This window comes from Mirounga leonina, unplaced genomic scaffold, assembly GCF_011800145.1.
Source record: "Mirounga leonina isolate KUSES-001 unplaced genomic scaffold, KU_Mleo_1.0 Mir_170, whole genome shotgun sequence".
Classification (NCBI taxonomy): Eukaryota; Metazoa; Chordata; class Mammalia; order Carnivora; family Phocidae; genus Mirounga; species Mirounga leonina.
This window is the reverse complement of record NW_023270433.1, coordinates 37,008,273-37,029,998: the sequence shown is the minus strand read 5'-3', so window position 1 is coordinate 37,029,998 and position 21,726 is coordinate 37,008,273. Positions and strand designations below refer to the sequence as shown.

General features: G+C 51.8%; 1 protein-coding gene and 1 long non-coding RNA gene across 4 annotated transcripts in view; one reads left to right on the top strand and one right to left on the bottom strand.

The window, feature by feature from the left end:
* The window catches only part of AQP7 (aquaporin 7), a 16,182-nt gene extending 9,879 nt beyond the window's left edge, over positions 1-6,303 (bottom strand). The window contains exons 1-3 of one of the 3 annotated variants that reach the window (XM_035016482.1): positions 6,034-6,303; positions 4,859-4,909; positions 385-505 (exon numbers count right to left, since the gene is read on the bottom strand). In XM_035016482.1, the coding sequence (XP_034872373.1) occupies positions 385-505; positions 4,859-4,884 (147 nt within the window). In that variant the 5' untranslated portion in view covers positions 4,885-4,909; positions 6,034-6,303. Of the gene's footprint in view, positions 1-384; positions 506-4,858; positions 4,910-5,111; positions 5,194-5,263; positions 5,375-6,033 lie in introns of those variants that run through there. The other 2 variants (XM_035016483.1, XM_035016485.1) reach the window with 2 other exon arrangements.
* Positions 5,169-21,726, top strand: LOC118018024. The gene is made up of 4 exons (XR_004681295.1): positions 5,169-5,237; positions 5,691-5,804; positions 20,098-20,197; positions 21,688-21,726. It is a non-coding gene; the product is annotated as an uncharacterized LOC118018024 (long non-coding RNA).

Sequence of the window (21,726 nt, the reverse complement as noted above, 5' to 3'; positions counted from 1 at the left end):
CGTCTCCTCATGGCCCTCAGGATTCTCAAAGCATGACACTCAATGACACTTCTCTCTAATCTCTGTACCCTTAGTTTCCCTTCTCCCCACTTCCAGCCATGCCCTCTGACACCTGTGCCCCAGCCCATGGTTTTGTTCTGCCCCCACATGTTATGATCTCTTTCTTTCCCTAAAAGATAGCGAGAAAGAGAAAGCCTCTCTCTACTTTCTTATGCTTCTCCTTCAGGATTCCCGCTCCAAGGCTGGAGAATGGATAATGTGACCCAGGGGTCAGTGGTGGGGAGGGGGTCATGGATTGCCTTCACTGAGCCCCACCCTCCTGAGGTCCTGGGGTGCCTGTCCCTCCCTCAGAGCCCACCCACCCTGTGCCTCCTCCCCACTCACCATCATGACGTACGTGCTCATGAACTCGGCCAGGAACTCTCGCACCATCTCCTTCTGCATGATTGCTTGCATCCTTGTTATGACCACGGGCGATGAGACCATCTTGGAGCTGCGGGTGGACCTGGAGCAGCAACCCGAGCCCATGGGCAGGAAAGAGACTCGACTGTACTCGCTGCCATCGGCCCTTTAACTCATGTCTGAGTTAATGGGTAACTCAGAGGTTACCCACACACACCTCCTCTTGCCCAGGGCAGCTGGTACAGCTGGGATCCGAAATAACTGAGAGCCACAGGGCTGTGGAGAGGGACTGGTGCTAGACGGCCAGGCTAGGTCCCTTCTTTGTGGAGGGGACTGGCCCAGTGGGAAGGGTGCACTAACGAGGTCATTTTGCAGAGAAGGCAGTGGGGAGCCGAAAAGTGCCATCTCTGGGGCCACTGAGTCTCAGAGGAGAAGCAGATGGGAGAGAGCAGGCAGAAGAGTGGAGCTCAGCTGTCCATCTGCCTGCCTCCTATCTGTAGGAGCCCAAGCTTCGGGAACACAGTCCAGGCATCAGGCACGACTTGTTAATAGGAGGCACTCTGCAAACAACACAGGGTGTGGCAGAGTCCACTCAGGGCTCTGTAAAGACTGAGGCCTGAAACTTCCATCACGTTCTGCCAGAGGGGAAAGCATCTGCAAAGTGCAGCGGGCTCGCAACCAGGTGGACACAGACTTCTGTGGTGAACGAATGAATGAACAAATGAGAGAGAGGAGGGAGGAAAGGAGGGACTGGATCTTCCCCTCTCTTGTATGCTCAGTGCCTAGCACAAGGCCAAACACAGAGTAGGTGTGCAATAGATATTGTCCAATGAATGAGAACTGGGGAATTCATCTGTTGTACTCGCCACTAGATCCCCAAAACCTCTTACAGGGCCTGGCACATGGTATATGCTGGACAAATGTCTGTTTAATAAATGCATGTTTGGATGGATAGATAGACAAAAAAAATGAGTTATGGTTCCCATCATCTGTTGGGAGCGGGGTAGAGAGTTCTGGTTTAGGGAAGGAGATGGAGTCTGGAGGCTAAAGAGGAGGAAGAAGGCTACAGAGCCCTTTAAGTGTCCTTAGTGCTTGTTCAGACTGGTGACCCTCCCCCTGCTGAATTCCTGAAGCTGACCCAGCCCCTCAACTACCTCATCCTGCCTGGGATAGCAACATCACCCCCCACCCCACCCCAGGCTTCCTGAAATTTCCCCGGCCTCACAGCAGCACAGAATAAATAGAGGGAGTAAGAAACGTAAATCAGGCATGGATAAAACACCTTCTACTTTTCTGGCTGAGACCCTGTGTTTAATCTCACCCACCCTGGTCCTTGCTCTGTCCTTACCCCAGGGAAACAAACCAAGGGCTGAGCATCTGAAGAGGGATATAGAGTTGCTGGGACAATTTATTGACTTCCATCCAACTCTGGCTCCCATGAAGCATTGGGGGGGGGGGGATTGTCTCCTTGCCACTATAACCAGCCTCTTAGCCCTGAAGAAGTACCTGTGAGTAGCCCAAGGCAGGCAGGTACCCAAGAGTACCACAGAGGTAGTACCACAGAGGTAGTGGAGAGGTGGACAGAGCAAGAAGCCAAAGACATCAAGAGAACTTTCCAACCGTGGCACCTTCCTCCTCATCACACAGCAAGCAAGACACATTAAGCAACAAATAACCACTAACCAGCCACTGACCCAGAGATTTGTCAAATGCCTACTATGATCAAGCACTGTAGTAAAGAACACTGTCATGATCCCTGCTCTCAGGCAGAAAAACAATGAAGTAATTGCTATAAAGTGTGAGAAGTGTTGCCACAGGTGAAAGGTGGGCATCACTAGATTGTAGAGCAGAAACAAACGACCTAGAGGAGGGGGCGGGAGGGTCTCCCACAGGAGAGGAAACAGGTTGAGAATGGAAGGCTGGCCAGATGAAGGAGCAGCAGGGGAGGCAGGGGAAAGTTCAGGGCATTGGAATGGCATGGCAGAGGCTTGCCGCTAAGACAGTGTGTGATGTGTAGACGAACTCCCCAAGGATGGGTGGCCAGAGAGAGGAGAGAAAGTGTAGCATGAGGTGGGCAGAGAGGGGCACAGGGCCAGATGGCAGAAGACCTTAGGGCCCATGTTAGGGAGTCTGAACTTGACCCAGAGGGCCAGGGGTTTGGTGGAGGATTTAAGCAGCGGCATTGCCTCCTCTATGGAAGCTGGGATGAGGGAGCAGGAGTGAGGGTGTGACGAGCAATCAGGAAGCTTCTGCCACAGACAGCCTGAGCAGCGACGGCAGCCTGAGCCAAGAAGGTGCTGTGGAGGTGGTTAGAAGACAGTGAAAATGACACACTTGGTGTTTGATTGAAGAGGAAAATGGAGAGGGAAGGGTCAGTGATGACCTCAGGTTCGGGCAGAGCAGCAGAATGACAAGTGAGCACAGGAGAGAAGCTGCAGGCTTAGGCAGGAGCATGAGGAGGCCCTCGGGCTGTGTGGAGTTTGAAGAGCCTCCTGGACACCTAGGTGGAGATGGCCAGTAATACGGAGGCAGCTGGTCATGTCTTGTTTAGAGATACGCATCTGGAGGTCATAGGTGGTCATTTGGTCCTTGGGCAGAGATGAGATAGCTCAAGGAAAGGGTGTAGAATGAGAAAACTGGCCTACAAGCCAAGAAGGTAACGGCCAACCAGATAATTATCTAAGCAATATCTGCTAACCAAGGAGCTAAATAGCTAACAACTCACCAACCAACCCTTCAACTAACTAATAATCTAGCAACTTGGCCAACTAACGGAATCTCCTATTCACCAGCTCATTTAATGATCTAATCAACCAACCACCTGTAAACCAGCCAAGCTCCAGCGGTACAGTGTATAAACCAAATCTCCACCCTTGGATCACTCCATCTAGTGGGTCTGATAGATAACGGCAGCGCCATCAGAGATGAGAAGCCAGGGGTGGGAGGTGAGGCTTGCAGAGACTTGTGAAGAGTGGGCAGGTGGTGGCCTAACGTGCCTGTGAGGGAGGAGAGTCGTGGTGGAAAGAATGGTGGGAGTGAGCACAGTCTAGATATTTTAGATGTGACTAGATATGAGGCATGGGGAGACAGAAGTGTCAAGGACAGAGTCTCGACATCTGGCTTGAGCAATGGAGAAAAGGATCCTGAGCTGAGCTGAGGCCACAGGAGGAGGAGTGGGCTTGGGGTGTGGAGGTTGTTTTCAACTGGAACTTTGTTGTCTGTGGGACACCAGTAGGTCTTTGGAAACAGTGTCTAAAGACCCAGAGAGAGTCCAGCACAACGGGGAGCCATTCATTCTGTCTATCCAGGAATGAACAAAAATCTCTGCTCACGTGGAGCTCGCAGGCAGCGATGAAATGCAATAAGGAAGTACATTTGTGTGTTAGAAGGTACTATGGGGGTGGCGCCTGGGCCACCTGGGTGGCTCAGTCCGTTAAGCGTCTGGCTTCGGCTCAGGTTGTGATCCCAGGGTTCTGGGATCGAGTCCCACGTCAGTCTCCACACTCGGCTGGGAGTCTGCCTCTCCCTCTGCCCCTGCCCCCACCCCACTTGCACTCTCTGTCTGTCTCTCTCTCATAAATAAATTTTTTTAAAGATTTTATTTATTTATTTGAGAGAGAGAGAATGAGAGAGAGAGAGCACATGAGAGGGGGGAGGGTCAGAGGGAGAAGCAGGCTCCCTGCCGAGCAGAGAGCCCAATGCGGGACTCGATCCAGGGACTCCAGGATCATGACCTGAGCCGAAGGCAGTCGCTTAACCAACTGAGCCACCCAGGCGCACCTCATAAATAATTTTTTTAAAAATCTTAAAAAGAAAAAGAAAGAAAGAAGGTAGTATGGCCTATGGGGGAAAACAGAGCAAGGAAAAGGGAGTGGGGTATGATTTTAAGTAAAGCAGTTGGGGTAAGCCTCAATGAGAAGGTGACAGACATGAGGAGGTGAGGGAAGAACATTTCTGGCAGAGGGAAAATCACTGAAGGATTCTGAGCATGTCTGAGGGAAAGGAAAGGAGGTCAGTGTGACTAGAGTGGGAGAGAGCAGGGATGGCATGGGGAAAGGTCAGAGAGGAAACTGGGACCAGATAGGCAGGGCCTGGGCTGTTGCAAGGACTTTGGCTTTTATTGTATCCCAGAGAGACCTGAGCCCGTAACGGTGAGAGGCAGTGAGTTCAGTTCAGTTGAGCGTGACCACCTACATAAAGGCAGCTGGAACCCCCGACTCACCAGCCCTTTGGCCCTCACCCAGGTCTGAGTCTCCCGTCACCCCAGGGCCCAGCCCAGGGCCCAGGTGGGAGAGGCCCTTGTTCTGGGCCTCCTGACCCAGTGGAGGATGGGAAGGAGGGGGGTTTGGGAGGGTCAGCTGCCATGAGGGAGAGGCTGAGAGTAGGGAAGGAAGGGCACAGGGGTGTGCTGGGGGTGGGGGATGGGAGGCTGGAGGAGAATGGGTAGGGTACTTACCGCCTCTTCTTATCTGATTGAACCATGTTCTGTCTTTGAGATTTTTAGATGCTGCAGAGCCAAAGAGAGGTCATTAGGGCTGGGGGGCACAGAACTTGGCCCCACATTCTCATCAGACCTCAGCCTCCCCGGGGGAGAAGCCACAGGGACAGGTCCTGCCGGTTCCAGTCTCTCAACCCAGCCAAGCTGGCAAGGAGGGGTGTGGATGTGCTTCAGCCAATGGGGAAAGGCCCTGGAGTCCCACCGCCTCTACCCTTGCTGGCCTCAGGACCCCCGGACCAGGCCCTTCACAGGTCCTCCTGACTTCCCCAGGTTGCAGCCCAGCTTTGGACAGTGGAGATGCCCACAGCCTCCCCTCAGTGGCTCCACCCTCACATATGTGGGTATTACTGCCTTTAGTATAACCTCAAGCCCTCTTGCTGCTGACTTAAATTCTGATTTTCCAGGGCCTTTTCCTTGCGTGCATGCGCACACACACACACACACACACAGTGAGGTCCTGCGAATTCATTTAGTCCATAGTTCCACCTCAGAACAAAGTCTACCCTCTTACCTTTCCTGAAAATTCCCCAGCGTATTCCCATTGTCCACGCAAATGACCACACAGAGGTAACCCTTGAGTTTCCCCACCCTGTAAGTCCCGGGACCCTGGGACTTCTTTAGCCAGATTCCCTGTAGCTGCAGCACAAGTTCACATCCCTAGCCCTGCCTGCGGGACCCTGCAGCCCCCAGCCCCTGCTTCTCAGGAGGGAACTCCCAGGGGAGAAATCATTCCAGCTAAACCAGCAATCAACCCATCTCTCTGATCTGCATGCCTTCTGCTTTGGTCCAGGGTCTGGTCTGCGTGCTCTCCTCGTCCCCTGGCCAGCGCTCTCCTGACAGGCCAGCCCAACACACCCTCCCAGCCTCGGTGGCACTGCTCTTCCTCCCAGCAGTCAAATTACAGGTGAGGGAACTAAAGCCCAGAGAGAGTGTGGGACATGCCTGTGTCACACAGCAACTCAGGACTAAACCAGAACAGACATCCTGGCTTTCAGCTCCCAGCTGGGGTTCCTTCCCCAGCTAGTCCTATTGTCATCTCTCCACCCCTCCATATGGTCCCCAGGAAGTAGCAATCTGAGGCCTGGGTCGCAGGGGAGGTCCCCTGTCCCAGCCCTGCCTGGAGTCCAACTCACTCTACTGAAGTGCCTTATGTTCCTCAGCGTCCACCTTGGGGGCTTCTCAGTTATAGCAGCTCTTGATCTTGTTCCTCCGTGACTGTCCTGGGCTCTGGCGGCACCCCCGGCTGGGACTCCACTGTCCCTGTGTCCCCAGTCTAGAGCCCACCTCTCGACCCCCCTTGGGGTGGCCCCACACGCTGCTTTGCTCTGCTCCTCCAGGGGAGAGGTCAGTGGGGCAGGGGTTTGGCCCGTGCCACTTGGGCCAAGTCCAGACACACTGCCTAAAATAGCATCCCTTCACCGACCAGCGGCGCCACGGAGACCAGGTTCTAAGGCGGCCCTTGTGAGGTCAGAGGTAGAGCTCAGGGTGGGTCCCAGAGGAAGGGCCTGTCCTCCGAGCCAGGTGTCCAGCCCAAAGCCAGAGGAAGCCCTCCCAGGGCCTCAGATGGCTCCTGAGGCCCTGGCTGTGGGAAGAGCTGTGCAGAATGGGGACTGGAAATGGAAAGATCTGGAGATCAACAGCCAGTGGAGGGGTTAGGGAGAAGACCCTGGTTCAGTCCTCAGGAAACCCCCACTCTGAAGGTGGAAAGGGAAATTCAGTCCCCTCCCAGTCTCAGGGGAAGGAGGACACATAAGCCATGTCGGCAGGGAAACCCCGGTCTGAGAGGGGAGATAGAAATCCAAGCCTGGTCCTCTGGAGTCCCTAGTCTCTGGCGAAGAGAAGAAGCCTGGGCCTCCTCCTCTGGGAGCTCCCATCTGAGCAGGGGAAGGGGAAACCTATGCCCCATCATCAGGAAAATGCCACCCTAGTAAGCAAGACCTCTGTGAAGGAGCCAAAGCTGGAGCAGAGTGTGGGGCACCAGGCCAGGGCTGCAGAAACTTAGTGACTAAGGTGGGGTCCGCAGTGAGCTAGGGGATCAGCTGCCATCTGAGAGGACTTCTGGAGCCAGGGTGTTACTGGGCCTCCAAGGATGGGGCAATGTGGTGTTTGAGCAGGTGACTCGGTGCTGAGACACAGGGAGTGGTTGCTGGTCTGCAGACTATGAGGAGACCTGCCAGGCAGAGTGGTGGGCGGTGGGCAGTAAGTCCCGGGAGCATCTGAGGCCAGGCAGCCCCTCAGTTGGGGGGGAAACCATATAGGATTTGGTGGCCCAAAGCTAGCTCCAGTTAATAGAACTGTCCTCTAGAGGGTGCCAATAGACCAAGCCAAGTCTGACCGGGCATTGTCCAGGTCCCTACCCCAAATTGCCCTGCAGGTCACTCAGCAGGGAGAGGCAGGGGTAGGCTGCAATCAGAGGGCTTCCCAGTCAGAAGCTGTCCTTAAGGAGCAAACTCTTCCACTGCTGCCCGCCACGGCTGAGGCTCTGCCCCTCACTCCACTCTGCAGATTCGGGTGGGCTCAGGATAATTAGTGCTTCTTTCAGGAAGGGAGAAATATACCCCTGGACATGGGAGGCACCTGCCTTTATTCCTTTCCGGTGTGTACTGTCAGGGTCAGGGTGACGTAAGAGTCAAAAGTGAAGCTGGGGTCTTGGATGAGGTCAGAGCTTGGGCAGACTTGGATTGGGCTGGGACCAAGTTGGTGAGGGAGGAATTTGGGATCCATGTTGGCTGGAGTCAGGGATCAAGCCCCGGGCTCATTTACTGGGCGAGATGCTAGAGACCCAGATGTAGAGAAGACAAAGTCCTGTCTGTCTCTTGGGAGAGATGGATAAGCAGCAGGTGACTTAGGATACACCAAGAGAAGGTGGATGGAATATAGGCAGCAGCTAAGCCAGCCTGGAGTGGGGCAAGAATCATCTGGAAGAGATGACAGAGAAGATGAGTCCTCCAAGGGGGGGGGGGGGGGGGGGGGTTGGTTATTTGAAGGCATTGAAGCCCAGTGGGATTGTGAGAAAACCTAGCATATTCTGGGAGTGGCTTGCAGAAGGCTGGAGAAGGAGCTCCATCCTCCCCTGGGCCTCTGTTTCCTCATTTGTGAACTGGGGTTGGAGAATATGTGGTCCTCCCAACCAACCACTTTTAGCATCCAGACAAGGCCCACGAAAAGGCCTATGAAGGCACAGTGGCCCAGTAAGTCAAAAACTAATTTGAGAAAAATGAGAAATCAGTTGAAAACGAAGTGGTAGTATTAGTGTGCTATAGGGCAAGTTTTGCAAACTTTGATGTCTCTCTCAGCATTTAGTCCCTCTTGCAGAAATTTAGTTTTCTTATTCTAATTTTGTCTGCAATACATTATTTTTGTGAGTGAAAATTTGGAAATAACCCAGTGCTCTCAAACTTCTTTCTTTTTTCTTTTTTTTTTTAGATTTTTTTTTTTTTTAAGTAAGCTCTAAGCCTAACATGGGGCTCGAACTTACAACCCTAGAATCAAGAGTCTCATGCTTTACCGACTGAGCCAGCCAGGTGCCTCTCCACCTCCCATTTCTTACTCACAACACTAAAAACCTTACAATGTGAATTGGTAATTGGGGACATTAATGTTCAACCTAACTGAAAATTTAAATATTTATGAACACATAGCCAAGCAAGTCAAGCAGATATAATTGTCTATCATTGGAGTGGAAATTTTTTAATAGAAAACAAATAAAAAGAATCTCAGGCCCTTTTCTTTTATTCTGTTTTGACCTAAAATACAAACAAGCCAAAGGAACCTTAAAAGACCCATTTTCCCTCTGTGACAACTATTACTAACATTTTGGTAGCTTTCCTTCTAATCCTTTTTTTATGTATACACATATCATATCCCCTCCTTACTTGGTCAATAATAAGTAGAATGAAACTTATTTTGTCAAGTACTGTTTCCCCTCAAACATTGAGAATATCATTCCATGCCAATAGGTCTATATCCCCATCTTGCATGTGACTATACACACACATTTTAAATGTTTCCAATTCTTTTCTATTAGGAACAGCATGGGGCAGACACAAGAGGCCGAAATCCAATTAGGAATGAAAATGCAAATAGAAATTTTTAAAAATCAGAATAAAGAAAGAAAACTGCCAAGAGATGCTAAAACTTCTCTGAACTCCCCCCGCCAAATATGCCCCAAAGTGTTGATGTGTAAAAAACTAATCATTTCAGCTAATTATTTGCTTCAACCAACATTCCATTTGATAAACATCACAAAACTACTTTCAGTCAAATTGTTTTATACTTGGGGTTTTTCAGACTCTTTTGAGCCGCCGAATCCGGTGTGTAACTCAGGAGCCCATGTATCAATCAGTAAGAAAGGAAAAGCTCTGGCTAAAGGGGCAGGGATGGGTGTGGGAACACAACGCAGGTTCTTCAAGGGACCCTGGTCTCTCTGAAATCACCTGCAGTCATAAAAATTCTCCTTCTGCTCAAAAAAGAATGGACCCTTAAGTCTCACCCAGGTAAGTGTCACCTTTCAAACTCTTGAGATAGGGAAACTGAGATTCAGAGCAAGGTAACAACTTGCTCAAGATCACCTAGACCTAGAACATCCAGATCAGGGCTCTGTCCCCTGCCCCAGGAGGCCAGGGCCCCCCACCTAGGAGAACTGGGGGCTAGGTTGGGGAGGGGCAGGGGCACAGGCAGGACCCAGGACAATGTATAACCTTGACCTTCTCCAATGACCAGACTCCCCTTCCCACAGCCCAGCCTCATCCTTCTCAGAGTCATACGTGGGCCTCCAGGACTGAGAGGACAGAGACTAGGGAAGACAGGACCAGGAGGCACAGTCACTGGCCCAAAGACAAACATCCTGTGATTTAAGGGAACCAGAATCCAAAACCAAGCCTGTTCCACTCTAAAGCCTATGTCATGTTGCCTGATTGGCATCAGAAACCAGGCATAGAGCTCAGGCCTGCCACTTCCCAGTATGAGCTAGAGCTATCAGGGAGGGCTTCTTAGAGGAGGCAATCTCATTGACAGAATTTGGAAGATGATACTGAGGGAATTTGCATGTGTGAGAAGCATTTGTGTCTTTGTGTATGTCTGTATGTGAGCATGTATATGTGTGAATGGGCAGGTGTGTATGTGCACCTACATATCTGTGTCTGGTCTTGCCTGTGAAAACCTCTTTGTGGGTGCACACATACACACACACAGAGACACACACACACAGAGCCATGCACACATTTACATGTGCCCATTCAACTGGGTTAATATTTTCCTGCCTGCGTCAGCCCGGTCCCAGTCAGCAGGCAGCTCACTGCAGGAACGTGCCCTATCTGATCTGGTCAGGGGCTGTGGGCCTGGAACAGGGGGCTCGGGGTGGGCAGGGAGCCCATCTCAGCTCCCTCAGAGAAAGCTACACTCTCTCCACTCTCCTGCTCTGCCTGAGAAAGGAGGCAGGCCCAGAGGCCAGGCAGCTCCAGTGTGAGATGACTTCCCTGTCTCCCAGCTCACACTAGGGGCTCCCCAGCGGGGCAGCCTCCCTGCCTGCCACCAGAAGGGTAAAGCCAGCTGTTCCCTGAGAAACCTCCTGCCTCCCTCATCTTCACCCAAAGCCTGAGGCCTCTCCACACACAGACGTCCCACTGACGACAAACAAGGTTAGAGACCCCTCATCAGGAAATGCTCCCAGGGTGCCCCCCTCCAGCAGGAAAGTAGTTTTGAAAATGACTGCGCTAGTCTGTCGGAAGGGGGGATTTGATTTACGGCTTTCGAGGAACACAGTGACTGCACAAAGAGCCTGTGCGTAAGTCTGTGTGGGCAGGGCCTGGGGCACAGGCACCCATAGGCATTGAGCCTCACCCAGGAAGGCTCAGTGGAACACGGAGACCACAGGCAGGGTGGGGTCTTCCCGGTTCCTAGGCGTCTCCTAGTGTCAATGGAGGTTCTTTCCAAGCCTACCCTGGTCCCTGGGTGCAGGCTGGGCCAGACAGGGCTAGACAGGCAGAGACAGTGTCTTCTGCTCTGGGCACAGCCCAGGGTCCAGAGTGATTCAAACCCAGGTGTCCTGGTGCCTAGCCCAGCTTGAGGATGCCCTGATGCATCTCTGTCTGGGAGATGCAGGGACGGAGCACAGAGGGAGGAGGATGACGGCCAGGAAGAGGAGGACCCCCCAGGACGATGATTTTTCCCCACGGTGCAGACCTAGAGGCTTCTCGCCTCCCTCAGGCTCCATCTCTGGGCAGTGTCTTTCCCACCCTGTGGCCACAGTCTGACCTTCAGGGCCCTTGCCACCTTTGCCTTTGCAGGCCCCTTTCCCCATAAAAAAAATTAAATAAAAATTATATTTTACAAGCACGTTGGTCTAAAGACAAATATATCAATGTTGTGTATTAAAACATTGTCTTCAACTAAGTTCATTTTTTAATTTTAAAACATCTTTTTGTGGGCCCTTAAATAGACCATCTTGGCAGGCACAGCACCTTCCGTGTCCAATGGAGAAGTCAGCCCTGTGCGTCCCCAGGGTCCTCTCCCACCACACAAAGGCTGCCATCTCCCCAGGCCTGTCGCCTGCCCACATGTCACCCCACTGCTTCGGAACAAGTGAGCCAGCATCCTTCTCTTGTTCTCTCTCTTGTTCATCTAATGAACACGTCTGCCTTCACCTGCTTCAATCCAGGCTCGTCGAAACTTCTCCCAAGTCTGTCAACTCTAGTTTCATCAGTCTCTTTTTTTGTGAAGTATTTTTTTTTTTAAAGATTTTATTTATTTATTCATGAGAGACAGAGAGAGAGAGAGAGAGGCAGAGGGAGAAGCAGGCTCCCAAGGAGCAGGGAGCCCGATGTGGGACTCGATCCCAGGACCCTGGGATCATGACCTGAGCCGAAGGCAGACGCTTAACCATCTGAGCCACCCAGGCGCCCTTTGTGAAGTATTTTAAAACAAACTCCAGCCATGGTGTCATTTCACCCCTACATTCTTCAATATTCATCTCTAAAATATATGAACAAATTTTCTTCAATAATCATGACGCTGTACCTAACAAAATGAACAAGTCCGTGGAATTACTGAATCCCCACAATTATTTCAAAGTGTCGCTTTGCATTAATGTGTTGGTTGGTTAGAGTCAGGATCCAAACAAGGTCACACATTACATTGGGTTAAGGGCTCTCTTAAACAGCTGCTCCCCTGTCTGTCTCTGATTTGTTCATGTCACTGACTTGTTGAGTAAATGTGGTTCTGTGGGAAGTCCATGCTCTGCATTTGTCTGTCTGCTTCTTTGTGGTGTCATTTAACTTTTCTTCCATCCCCTGCATTTCGTAGAATATATAGGAAGTTAGCACTAATGGTGTGATTTTATTTAGGGTCAAGGGCAGGGGTGGGTGGGCAGAGAATCCTTTGTAGATAGACCTTGTGCTTTCTTTTGTGTCCTATCCAGAGATAATGTCCAATTGTTTTAGTGATGCTGACCAATCAGTGGGTCCAGAGGGTGGTAGCCTGATCCCTCCCTTGTCAAGTTCCTCATCAGCCGTTCCCCTTCTGGTTTCATTCCCTGATTTCTGCCTAAATCAATTTCAAGATCCTTCCACAGTAGAAAAGAAGGGGGTCTAATAATAGTGGGGTGTCAGGGACCAGCTTAATTAAAGCAAAGAGGGAAGTCAGGATCAGGGAAGCTTTCTGAGAAGAGTGAAAGACTGAGGTGGTGGCAGAATGGAGCAGAGGAAAACCCAAGGACCTCCTGGCCTGGAGCCTGAGTCTGGGGCTGGTTTAGGGTTTGGCTACTGGGGTGGGGACGGCTCCCCCATCCAGGTGGTAAGCTATGGCTCAGGGTTCAGGCTTTATAGCCGGGCAGACCTGAGCTTGAAACCAGTTCAGCTTCTTAATTGATGCTGGGTGACTTTGAGCAAGATATTTAATTGGGTGTCTTCATCTGTAGGATGGAGATACACTAATCCTCACCTCAGAGGGTGAGGATTGTTGGGAGAATGGATTGAAGTGCCTGGTAGAGAATAACCACTCTGTGGAGAGGTGGAGAGGGTGCCTGTTTGAGGTAAGGGACCCTGCACCCCACCCGTGGGCCCTGACCAATTCTTGCCTGACGCCAAGGCCAAGCTAGAAGGGCTGAGCGCAGAGTATACGATGCTCATTCCACAGACAGCAAGACCACAGCCCATGGACTTCCACCCAGATTCCAGGCTGCTCCAGCCAGGTGCGTCTGGGCTCTCAGCCCTTCCCATTGCATCCTGGCAGCTCAGCAATCTGGGCTTGACTCCCCGGTTGCCCTCTCGGGTCCGGGGGCGGGGCTGCCCCAGGCACCCTGCAATCACTGGCTCCATCAACAAGCAGTCAGCTTCCCAGGCATCTGGGGGATCCAGGCATGACAGGGCCCAGGGCAGGCAGCCTACTGGGGATGCCCCAGCCCGGACAGCATATTGTGCATAGCAGGTGCACAACAAATGTATGTTAAGAGAACTGAGCTCCACCTGCCCTGAGTGGAGAGAAATAGGTTGTCAGGGAAGGCAGCTATGCCCGTGGGTGGGGCAAGGGAGCATGTTTTGGGAATCCCAGGAATTCATGGCTCCAAGATCCTGAGCCCTGAGGTGAGCAGCTGGGGCAGGGCACAGAGCCCGAACTCCAATCCTGCTCCTGTTCCAGACTGTTTACTCCCTCCCTGCCCTGCTTCCATCCACAATCCTGGCCTCCAAGTAGCCTCTCACTTGCTTTGCGAATCAGTAGCAGCAACTGTGGAGCCCGGGGCAGGGGGGGTGGTCGGAAGCACCCCCTGTCCCTAGCCACCACATCCTTTTTACAGCACTCATTAGTCTGGGCACTAGCACCCCCAGCTGATGATCTAACCTCACTTCTTTGACCTGAGTCCACTGGAGGCACCCCTCCTCAGACACCCCACAAGAGATTGGCAGGACCAGCCTTAGCCCCAGGGTGCTGCTCTGAATGGAGACACATCACTCCATCCTGCCAGCCTGCACACCTTCATTGTGGCTTCCAAGTTTTCTTTCCACATCACCTGCAGCTTCCTTTCTTGTGTTGTTGACTTCAGTGCTGTCTGTTTGCTCTGGCTAAGCCTACAGCCCCAGGATGAAAACTCTGAACTCAGAAGTGTGAACCTGAAAGACAGCAAGCTGGGGGTGGGGACGAAGGTGGGGGTGAGAGGGGGTGGAAGACAAGAGAGAGTGAGCTGTGAGCTGGTCTAGGGGCACTGCTGTTCCCCTCCAGCAGGCAAGCAGGGCTGGGAGGTGCAGGGATGGGTAGATAGACTTTCCCAGCCTCACCAAGGGCAGGTCCTAGCCTGTAGCGTTAATTGGTTTTGAAGCTCAGCCCCAGAACTCCAAACACCTCACTTCCCCAGGAGGTTTGACCACCCCTTGTAGGGCAGAGTGCAGGTCCCCTAGAGGTTGTTACCTGCTCTCACCCCCTAGTCCTATAGCTGAACGACACAGGGAGTGCCGCCCTTTCCCTTGTGAAGCCCCAGGACCAAACCTCTCAAACTTTTCCAACCCCTCCATGAGAATCTGTCACCCAACAGCCTCGAGAGGTGGCCCTGCAGGGATTACTGCCCCAGTGCACTTTACAGTGAGAAAGTTGAGCCCCAGAGAGGGCAAAGGGACCTCCCCAAAGGCACTACGAGAAGGCTTGGAGAAGAGCCCCGGCTTCCCGGTGGCTGGCCCGGGCTCTTTGTCCCCCTTGAAGCATCTCTCAGATCGTGGAGCATGATGGGAGGCGGCCCCAGGCCCCAGGCGCTAGGGCAGGGGCCAGCACACCCAGACGTGGATATGCACGCACACTGCATGCCAGCACACACGGTGCCACCCAAACCAGGGACATGGGCAACCCGGCGCTGACATGCTTTCCTCGTATCCCAGTGGAGCAGACGCCTCTCAGACCCTCTGTCCTTCCTGCCTGCAGAGAGGATGGGAGACACTCACTGCTCCTGACATACCTGTGTGGCATGTGGGATGTGCATGTCCTCTCAGGGTTAGGATGGGGAAGCCACCCTGGCCTGCAGCCAGGGGCTTAAGGGATAAGCTTAGGGAACACCACTGCTGTCACCATGGGCTTAGAATGCCCGGCCCTGCCAGCTGGTCCAGCCAAGCCCTCCTTGGCGAGGATCAGCTGTCATCAGAGAACCTTCTCACCCGCCACCCACCCAGGCCTCCTCCGGTGGCTCACCAGGCTCTGAAGCTGCGTTTGTCTTTCAGCGAGACACCTGCGCTCATGCACATGTGTTCTGGGGTGAGCTGGGTGCTCACATCACCCCTGCCTCATACTGCGCCCACCTTCCACACCTGTGGCCCACATCTTTGCCCAGCTCCCGTGGCTGTGTGCCCAGGGACTTACCAGCCTGTGTACGTAATCAGACATGGGCACACATCTCCGACTCAAGCATGTAACACAGCATATTCCCTACATACATGAGCACGCAGGTGCTCCATTCTATACACCCCCTGCCCCTTCCTGGACCTGGGTCATGTGAGGGTGAGGGATGAGTCACCTGCCAACCTGTGGGACCTGCTGAGCCAGCAGGATGGGAAGCCCCAAGCTGACAGATGTGGCCTCAGGGAACCAACACCCTGCGTGGGGTCCGCCCTGCCACCAGCCTCCAGCAATCCCCAATCCTCCACTTCCACAGAAAGGCACCTCTATTCCTTTCAAATTTCAATTTTATGTATCCATATAATATATATAAATAATTTTTTATATATGTATCTGCAGCTGAGCTGTCTGTCACTGTACCTCAAAGGCTACCACCGAACTTCTGTCATACAGATGCCCTGTGGGAAAAACCAAGATGGTAGCAGTACCTACCGTCTCTCCTCTCCCTGTCCAAACCCAAGCCTTCTATCTATGCCCCTCCATGGAAACCCTCCCTGTCGGTGATAATTCACACCTCTTGCTCCTCTTAGCTTTGCAAAAACTTGAGCCAAGAGCCTCACTCTGGGCCTGGGCAGTCTCATTGCCCTCTCCCACTTGTGTATTCCTTTTTTTTTTTTTAACATTTTATTTATTTGAGAGAGAGAGATAGAGCACAAGCAGAGGGAGGGACAGAGGGAGAGGGAGAAGCAGACTCCTTGCTGAGCTGGGAGCCCGAGGCGGGACTCGATTCCAGGACCCTGAGATCATGACCTGAGTCGAAGGCAGACGCTTAACCGACTGAGCCACCCAGGCGCCCCCCACCTATGTATTCCTGCTCAGGGGTCTGTCCCTGAGCATGTGAGCTCCCTGAGGATGGAGGCACAATCCACAAACAGAGAACCGGGAGGCCAGGGCAGCCCAGGTGAGTGCATCACCCAGCAAATGGAGGAAGCCGGAAAAGCCCACCTACCCTGGCTCCTCATAATCTGTTACCAATGACTCAAGTCCTGCTGGGTCTGAAGACTGTCCTCAAGCTCCTACTATATTCCAGGCATGTCTGTAAATATATGGTCAACTTTGTGTGTGCATTAAGATAAAAAACATTACTCTAGGTCTCACTATCTTACTAGTCTGAAAATGTGACCTCTAATGGTGAGGTATAGTCTCTGAAGACTCCTGGGTTCAAATCCCAGCTCTGCTGCTTGCCAGTTATTTAGTCTCTCTGTGCCTCAGCTACCTCATCTACCTACATGACATCACTGAACAAGGAGCTGGGAAGGTGTGCGGAGTAGCACACCATTGTAGAGTTTCTCCATCTTAAAGATGCGATTCATGTAAATAGAGGCGTCTGACTGCCCCAGTCAGTGGAACATTCGACCCTTGATCTCAGCATCATGAATTCGAGCCCCACGTTGAGTGTAAAGATTACTTAAAAATAAATAGGTACAGGGGCGCCTGGGTGGCTCAGTTGGTTGTGTCTGACTTCGGCTCAGGTCATGACCTCAGAGTCCTGGGATCGAGTCCCGCATAAGGGCTCTGTGCTCATCTTGGAGTCTGCTTGTCCCTCTCCCTCGGCCCCTTACCCGGCTAGAGCTCTCTCTGTCTCTCTCTCAAATAAATAAATAAAATCCTTTAAATAAACAAGTAAATACAGTTTTAAAAAGGTACAATTGATGTAAATGCCTTCAAGAGCATACACAATAGTAAAATGCAATAACAATTAGAAAGTGATGTGTTTATTACCTTTGTTTTAAGTAATTACATAATTAGGGGCTCCTGGCTGGCTCAGTCATAAGAGCATGCAACTCTTGATCTCTGTCTTGTGAGTTCCAGCCCCATATTGGGTGTAGAGATTACTTAAAAATAAAATCTTAAGGGGCATCTGGGTGGCTCAGTTGGTTAAGCATCTGACTCTTGATTTCAGCCCAGTTTATGATCTCAGGGTCCTGGTATCGAGCTCCCCCCTCCATGTTGGGCTCCATGCTCAGCAGGGAGTCTCCTTGAGATCCTCCCTCTCCCTCTCCCTCTGCCCACTCCCTGCTCATGCACTCTCTCTCTCTCAAATAAATATCTTTAAAAAATAATAAAATCTTAAAATAAATAATTTCTATAATTTAATTTTTAATAATGGCTGTGTTTAGTAAGCAGTTTGTAAAAATTCCTGAAAACGTACCAATTGGCTCTTGTGAGCCTATTGGGATGGCTCCAGAACCTCTGCCTCTACCGTCCCCCACAGCCTCCCCAGCAAAGGCCAACTGGCCCTTCTAGACTTGGTCCCTTACCTCTGCCCTGACCCTTCCTGGGCTGAATGTAGGGCCTCCTCTGGGTTCCCACCGCCGTGTGCACCTCTCTCTTTCATAGCCAGTGAAGGCTAAGCTACCTCACTTACTTTCTGGCTTGTTTTCCCTCTGGGTTGGGGAGGGAGGGAATGAGCACAAGAATCAACACTCTTGTTCACCTGTGAATCCCTAGGGCTTAGAAAATGCCTGGCAGATAGAAGGCACTCAGTGAATATTCATGGGATGAAACAAGGAGGGGTTGAGAATCCTTGCAGAGAGACACTGGGGGAAAGAGACAGGATTAGGGAAGTGGGGGTCTGATGAGAGGGGCTTCATCCAGGGGCTCAGAATGTCTGGGAACGCAGGGTGAGAATGTTCCCTAGTTGTCGTGGGAGCTTTCAGGTGAGGATGCCTGATCAGGCTGCTTGCATGCAAAAGCACTACTCTGCCCCCAAAACGTTCAGGCTCCCCCATCTCTCCCCCACTCAGCCCAAATTTCAGCTGAGTTTTCTCTTAGCTCCCAGGACTTCAGAAGTAACTTGTAACAGAGACTCCCTGGTCTTCGGTGACCACGTAAGGGGACACTATGTCTCTGGTAGGCAAGGACCAAGAAAACTCTCCCCGTTTCACTGAAGAACAACTGAGATCCAGGGCTGGCAGGTGTCTGACCCAAGCCCTAGATGTCTCGGGGCTTCCTTTTCAGCTATGAATTCCCCAAACCCTGCCTAAGGGCTACAGGCTACCTTGTTACCCTGCTCATCCTGTCCCCCTCCCCTGCCTACTAACAAGACAGTCTTCTCTCCCATGGAGGGGCTAGGTACTACAGCTCTTCCCCTCCCTTCTGGGAAGCAGCTTAAAGAGGCACCTCATGCTCCTTGATCCACCATCACCTGCCCCTCCTACAGTCTAACCTGAATCCCTTCTGCTTTCATGACATCACCTTTCTTTCCCAGAAAGGGCCTTTGGCTCCCACCCTAGAAGTGACCTCACTAAAGGACTATTCTCCACCCCGGAGCCCCATGGTACAACCAGGGCCTAGCCCAACCCAGCTTCCGTCTCCGCAGTTCCTGAAGGCCTGCTGGAGCCACTTCTCCCATCCTTGACCTTTGCCTGGGATACACTTCATCTCCCCCCTCTCCACGACACATGCACACACCCCATCCCAGAGCCCAGGCTCTACTGTCCACCTGTCCAGACTCGCCCGCCGTCCTGCTGGCTGACGCACCCAAACCAGCGAGTCCCCTGTGGTAGAGTGTCTCACTCAGGTCAGAGAGAGGAACAGAAAGAGGGAGCCTGAGGGAGCAACATCCCGTCATGCCCATGGCTGACAACCCTTTCTCAGCTTGGGAAGTCCCATGAAGGACCCCAGGGCCCAGGTCACTAAACGCCTCAGTTTTATGAGCAAAGTGAAGCCATGGGAAGGACCTGAGAGGTGGGCCCTGGGAGCGAGCCCAAGGCCTCAGGGGTGCTAGTGGCAGAGACAGGGCTCGATCCGGGGCTGGACCCCATGCATAGTCCCCCATCCCTGCCTCCTTGCCGCAGACTCACAGGGTTCCCCTGAGGAAGCTGGGTGCCAGAGGAGTCACAGAAGGGTCCCAACTCAGGTCGAGGACAACCTTGCCCAGCAGAGTTTTCAGAGGCTGGACACCTATGAAATCACTCCGGGCTCTGTGCTAAAGGGAGGAAAACAGGTCACTCTGTAATCAGGGTTTCTTTCTTTCTTTCTTCTTCTTCTTTTTTTTTTTTTTAAATTTATTTATTTGTCAGAGAGAGAGAGAGAGAAAGCATAGCAGGGGAAGCAGCAGGCAGAGGGAGAAGCAGGCTCCCTGTTGAGCAAGGAGCCCAATGTGGGACTCGATCCCAGGACCCTGGGATCATGTCCTGAGCCGAAGGCAGACGCTTAACCAACAGAGCCACCCAGGCGTCCCTCTTTCTTTCTTTTTTAAGATTTTATTTATTTGACACAGAGAGAGACAGCGAGAGAGGGAACACAAGCAGGGGGAGTGGGAGAGGGAGAAGCAGGCCTCCCGCGGAGCAGGGAGCCCGATGCGGGGCTCGATCCCAGGAGCCCGGGATCATGACCTGAGCCGAAGGCAGATGCTTAAAGACTGAGCCACCCAGGCGCCCTGTAATCAGGGTCTCTTACCAGGGGCGTACTAAACGGGGACAGGATGGAAGCAGCACTACCTGGGGACAAGCAGAGAGGGTGTAGTTGCAGCAGAGAATTTAAAAACAGTAAAACTGAGTAAAAGTCATCCTGCTTCTTCTTCTCATCACCATCGATGGTAATTCCAAACTATGTCAGTAATAAAATACTTCTCCCAGATGGGGGGGAACCACTCCCACTGCCCCCCTCCCACTGTTCCTAACTCCAAATTCACCCCCGAATTCTGGCCTATCAAATCCACATTATTTCTTTGATCACAAGACAATTTCACCTCCTTTGGAGAATTTATGGGTCCTTTTAGGACATCTTTTCCTGAATGTCTACTTCTATGCCTATTAGAAATATTAAGCAATTCTTACAAGAGTGCTTGATGTATTTGTTATTCATTCCTTCATCAATAGCAGCCCTGGAAGCCCCACCAAGGATGAGGTGCCTGGTGTGCAGTGGAGAGCTCGTCCCAGTCCCGGAGCTGGAGGGCTCACAAGGCACGTAGGCGAAATGGTGAGTAAAATAAGAAGGTACAATGCACATATCAGAGGTAGTAAGCACAGAAGCCTGTGGGCGTTGAGAGGAGGAGGACCGAACTTAGTTCAGGGTGGCATCAGGGAAGCCTTCGTGGAGGAAGGGACATCTACTTCAATAGCTGAGAGGTGAGGAGTTAGCTAGGCAAGGAAGTGTGGCGCAGAAAGGATCATTTTCCCCAGAAGAAAAGACAACTCATGCAAAGGCCCAGAAGGAGCCTGGGTAATGCCAACAGCGAAATTCTGTGTGGCCGGATAGGGTGGGATCATGGTGAGGACAGCAGTTGGCCTGAGCCAGATCGTGAACCGTTTGTACTTACTTGCTTCTGAGAGTGATGGGGAGCCACTGAAGGGCTGTAAACAGGGAATGGCAGGGTAGACCAGAGTATTAGAAAGCTCACTGTGGCCATAGCTCAGAAGGCATGAATTTGGGTGGAAAGAGCAAGAGTGGAGCAGAGAAACTTGGTCAGGAGGCAGCTGCTTGACGAAGGCAGGAAGCCATGCCTGGAACAAGGAGAGTAGCATCAGGGATGGGAAAGGCTTTGGGCTGCCCGCAAGTGTGCTGGGGAGTGAAGGACTGTGGGAGTCAGAGGCGGAGGAGCAGGTTTAGTACACAATCAGGTCTTGTTTTCATATTTCTGATAAGAATTGCTCAAATTCACATTGCTTCTTCAATGTGTCCTCACGTGAGTGAGGGTTTTTGGTTTTGCAGATCAAGGCCGCCCCCCAAACACTCTTTCTGTAAGAAGGGGTTACTCTGAAGAATTAAAATGAAAATTAGTGAACGGGCCCCGACTGGCTCAGTCGGTGGAGCATGCCCCTCTTGATCTCGGGGTTGTGAGTTCAAGCCCCATGGTGGGTGTAGAGATTACTTAAAAATGAAATCTTTTGGGCGCCTGGGTGGCTCAGTTGCTTAAACGACTGCCTTCGGCTCAGGTCATGATCCTGGAGTCCCTGGATTGAGTCCCACATCGGGCTCCCTGCTCAGCAGGGAGTCTGCTTCTCCCTCTGACCCTCCCGACCCTCCCCCCTCTCATGTGCTCTCTCTCTCTCAAATAAATAAATAAAATCTTTAAAAAAAAAATGAAATCTTTTTTTTTTAAAGATTGTATTTATTTGACAGAGAGAGACACAGCGAGAGAGGGAACACAAGCAGGGGGAGTGGGAGAGGGAGAAGCAGGCTTCCCGCTGAGCAGGGAGCCCAATGCGGGGCTTGATCCCAGGACCCTGAGATCATGACCTGAGCCGAAGGCAGATGCCCAGTGACTGAGCCACCCAGGAGCCCCTTGTTATTTTTACAAGTGCATAAGTTGTATTATCAAAGTGATAATGACCATCAAAGATAGGTAAAAACTACAGGAAATAAAAATAAATGGCTCACAATTCAGAAACCACACAACACCTATTAATCCTTTTGCTCCTTTTCACGCTTTGATCTTTCTGAGTACTCTTGTTTTTTTTTTTTTAAAGATTTTTATTTATTTATTTGAGAGAGAGAGAATGAGAGAC